General features: G+C 54.6%; 1 protein-coding gene across 1 annotated transcript; it reads left to right on the top strand.

The window, feature by feature from the left end:
• The first annotated feature begins 293 nt into the window (after nucleotides 1-293).
• Nucleotides 294-3360, top strand: Adrb1 (adrenoceptor beta 1). Its single transcript, XM_013356508.3, has one exon. It carries the CDS (start codon nucleotides 583-585, stop codon nucleotides 1996-1998), a length of 1416 nt encoding a protein of 471 aa, XP_013211962.3. The 5' UTR covers nucleotides 294-582; the 3' UTR covers nucleotides 1999-3360.
• The last annotated feature ends 856 nt before the right edge of the window (nucleotides 3361-4216 follow it).

Below are 4216 nucleotides of genomic sequence, written 5' to 3'. Positions count from 1 at the left end.
AGAGGGGTTGGTGCGCGGGTGGGAACAGATCACAGTAGGGGGTTTGGGTAGCCGGCGTTGGAACTAGCCGGTACGGGGAGGGGCGCGCCCGCAGCAACCGGCGGGTGCTGGGGAGGCGCCGGCTGCGCGATCTGCACCGGACTCTCCTGAGCAGCTCAATTGTGGGTGGGAGGGGGTGCGGGCAGCTGTGGGGGAGCCCAAAGTCGGGGGCGTGCCTTTGCAGCGATTGGCTGCAGGAGCCTGACGCGCGGCCCCGGGGGTTGGCTTGGGGGTGTGGGAGCCGGGTGGGGTGGGTGTTGGGTGCCAGAGCTGCGGGACCGGAGCGCTCAGAAACATGCTGAGGTCCCGGCGGTTCTTCCAGCAGCTGCAGCAGCTCCAACAGCGGCGGCGGCGGCGGCGGCGGCGACAGCGCTCGGCTCCGGCGGGGAAGGCGCCCGGCGCCCATGCCTCCGGCCCCGTGCCGCGGCTGCCCTGACCTGGCCGCGACCTCCTGCGCGCGCTCCGCCGCCCCGGCTTCTGGGGTGTTCCCCAACCACGGCCCAGCCCCGTCACACCCCCCGCCCCCGGCCTCCGCAGCTCGGCATGGGCGCGGGGGCGCTCGCCCTGGGCGCCTCCGAGCCCTGCAACCTGTCGTCAGCTGCGCCGCTCCCCGACGGCGCAGCCACAGCGGCACGGCTGTTGGTGCCCGCTTCGCCGCCGGCCTCGCTGCTGCCTCCGGCCAGCGAGGGCCCGGCGCCGCTCTCGCAGCAATGGACAGCGGGCATGGGCCTGCTGATGGCGCTTATCGTGCTACTCATTGTGGCAGGCAACGTGCTGGTGATCGTGGCTATAGCCAAGACACCGAGGCTGCAAACGCTCACCAACCTTTTCATCATGTCCCTGGCCAGCGCGGACCTGGTTATGGGATTGCTTGTGGTTCCATTCGGGGCCACCATCGTGGTGTGGGGACGTTGGGAGTACGGCTCCTTCTTCTGCGAGCTCTGGACCTCGGTGGACGTGCTGTGTGTGACGGCCAGCATTGAGACCCTGTGTGTCATCGCCCTGGACCGCTACCTCGCCATCACGTCGCCCTTCCGCTACCAGAGTCTGCTGACACGCGCGCGGGCGCGGGCCCTCGTGTGCACCGTGTGGGCCATCTCGGCCTTGGTGTCCTTCCTGCCCATCCTCATGCACTGGTGGCGGGACGAGGGCGAGGAGGCGCGCCGCTGCTACAATGACCCCAAGTGCTGCGATTTTGTCACCAACCGGGCCTATGCCATCGCCTCATCCGTCGTCTCCTTTTACGTGCCCCTGTGCATCATGGCCTTCGTGTACCTGCGGGTGTTCCGCGAGGCCCAGAAGCAGGTAAAGAAGATCGACAGCTGCGAGCGCCGCTTCCTCAGCGGCCCAGCACGGCCGCCTTCGCCGGCGCCCGCGCCCTCGTCCTCTCCTGCGCCCGGGTCCCCGCGTCCTGCCGCGGACCCCATGGTCAACGGGCGAGTCAGCAAGCGGCGGCCCTCGCGCCTTGTGGCGCTGCGCGAGCAGAAGGCGCTCAAGACGCTGGGCATCATCATGGGCGTGTTCACGCTGTGCTGGCTGCCCTTCTTCCTGGCCAACGTGGTGAAGGCCTTCCACCGCGACCTGGTGCCCGACCGCCTCTTCGTCTTCTTCAACTGGCTGGGCTACGCCAACTCGGCCTTCAACCCCATCATCTACTGCCGCAGCCCCGACTTCCGCAAGGCCTTCCAGCGCCTGCTCTGCTGCGCGCGCCGGGCTGCTCGCAGGCGCCACGCGGGACACAGCGACCGACCGCGCGCCTCGGGCTGCCTGACCGGCAACCGGCCGCCGCCGTCTCCTGGGGCCCCCTCGGACGACGACGACGACGACGTCGGGACCACGCCGCCCGCGCGCCTTCTGGAGCCCTGGGCGGGCTGCAACGGCGGGGCGGCGACGGCGGACAGCGACTCGAGCCTGGACGAGCCGTGCCGCCCGGACTTCGCCTCGGAATCCAAGGTGTAGGGCTCGGGGCGCTGACGCCTGGCGCGCGGGTCCTCGCCGCCCCAGCCCGGACGCGGGATGTGCGCCCGGGTGGGGAGGAGAGCCCGCTGTGGAGCCCCTGGATGGCTTCCCGGGCCAAAGAGGAGATCTGTGTTTACTCAAGACCTAGAGAAAGCAGGTGAACTCGAAGCCCACAAACCTCGTCTGCATCATCCAAGGCACACCGAAAAGCCACGGACCTCGGCACAAAAAGGAAAGTTTAGGAGGGTTGGGAGAGTGGCTTGCTGATTTTTCTTGGGTTCTTTTCTGTTTGTGGTTCAGCCTTCTTTTGTGTGTGAGTGCGATGCATCTTTAGATATATATATATTTTTTTTTTTTCAGGTGGGTTTTGACGCTTTCTGCGAGGACCCGAGTGGAAATTGGGCGGGTAGGGGAAGAGATATAAAAGTCTGTCAACTTGGCTTCCATCCTGTTCCTGAGAATGGGAGCAGTCAGCTGGGGGTGGGGGTGGGGGTGACAGTTTGTCAGGACGTTTCCTTTTGCTTTTCAGAGAAATTGCATTTTAATTTCTGTGTAATGATTTCTCCTGTTCTCAAAGCAAAGAGAAAGGATGGATGCAAAAAAAAAATCTCATTTTATGAAATGTTAAGCTATTCTTGGAACAAGCTTCACCTTGCTTTCCTTCTGTAGGACAAACTCTTGTCCCCTGCGCGCCTCGGAGGTCCAGCTGAGGGTTTTCTACCTCACACTGTGCATATTGCACAGCAAGATAGAAAGTCTTGTTTATATTAAACAGCTTATTTATGTATCAATATTAGTTGGAAGGACCAGGCGCTGAGCCTCTCTCCGTAACATGTGACTCTGTCAATTGAAGACAGGACAGGAAAAAAAAAAAAAAAAAGGAAACACTTCAGATTACTTACTGCACATGTGGGTAAAAACAAAAAATAAAAAATAAAAAGGAGTGGTTCAAAATGCCATTTTTGCACAGTGTTAGGAATTGTTCACAGATGTTACTTGCACACAAAAAATAAATATTTTTAATGGCGTCGGGAGGGGGCAGATCTTAAAAACTAAAATAACACTCAAATTCAACTTCTGTTGTCTGTTATGTTATTGAGCTAATGAATTATTGGGAAAATGCCTTTTTATACTCTTTTATCATGGTACTGTAACTGTATCCATATTATAAATATAATTATCTTACGAATTTTTTATTATTTTTTTATGTCCAAGTGCCCACGTGAATCTGCTGGTAAAATTTAGCACTTGTGTATAAATTCTATTTCCTCTGTGTTTTTCCAAGTATTTATACTCTGGTGCAACTAACTACTGTGTGAAGAATTGGTCCATGTGCAATAAATACCAATGAAGCACAATCAAGATCATGTACTGTGAGTCTGTACCGGGTCAGTGATAATGAAAAAGACAGTTTGTTTTGTTTTAAAGTGTAGACTGGATTTCTCATAGAGCTCTTTTAATAGCTTTTCATGACTCAATAACAGCAAAATGCCTGTACCAAATAAGGCGTTCACCTACTGAGCGCTGCAGATTTGCCCTCAATCTTCCCAGCCAGATTCAAGGTATTGCAGACTATCTGTAGGCGCTCTCAAGATCCCATCTGCTGCACTTGACTTAAGAAGTGACATTTGCCATGGTGTGTCTTCTGCAAACAATCAGAAAACCCAGTGGATCCAGGTAACTTAGCTGCAGCTGCCACACAGAAACGCAGGAAAGAAGACTAACTACCAGTTGCCTACCAGTTACCTACTTGAAATTCGGTAAGTGGCTTTCACAGCTTATTTTTGTTTTCCAGTCAAAAAAATCACAGCCTACAGATGATCAGTGTGCAGATTTCTCCAGTGGCTGTTTAGAATGAGAAAATATTTCCATGCTTAAGCAAAAAAAAAAATGTATAAAAGGGCTTCTGAAGTAAATGTTATTTTTCTTGTGTAATTAAAGAGATCATTTCAGCAGAAGTGCTGGGTGGGCAGGTCACGGTAAAAACAAATGTGAAATCACTTAACTTCCTAACAAATTTGCAACACCCGGTGAATGAGGTATTTTTCATAAAATTAGTTCCTAAGGAGGGTACAGTGGAATTCCATCTGGAAATGAATTGTTCATTCTCCAAAATAAACTGATTTGATAGGTTTATATTTTTGAACAAGATCTTCATTTCATGAGTGTACAGTATAGAAGCCAAAGTGAAGAGTATAAAGTTTTAGTTCAGGCTGTA

This window comes from Ictidomys tridecemlineatus, chromosome 1, assembly GCF_052094955.1.
Source record: "Ictidomys tridecemlineatus isolate mIctTri1 chromosome 1, mIctTri1.hap1, whole genome shotgun sequence".
NCBI lineage: Eukaryota > Metazoa > Chordata > Mammalia > Rodentia > Sciuridae > Ictidomys > Ictidomys tridecemlineatus.
The sequence above is the reverse complement of the archived record's forward strand: the minus strand, read 5'-3'. Positions and strand labels throughout refer to the sequence as shown.

Excerpts from the sequence above, each read along its gene's own strand:
- Adrb1 (XM_013356508.3), top strand. The coding sequence starts at position 583 with ATGGGCGCGGGGGCGCTCGCCCTGGGCGCCTCCGAGCCCTGCAACCTG.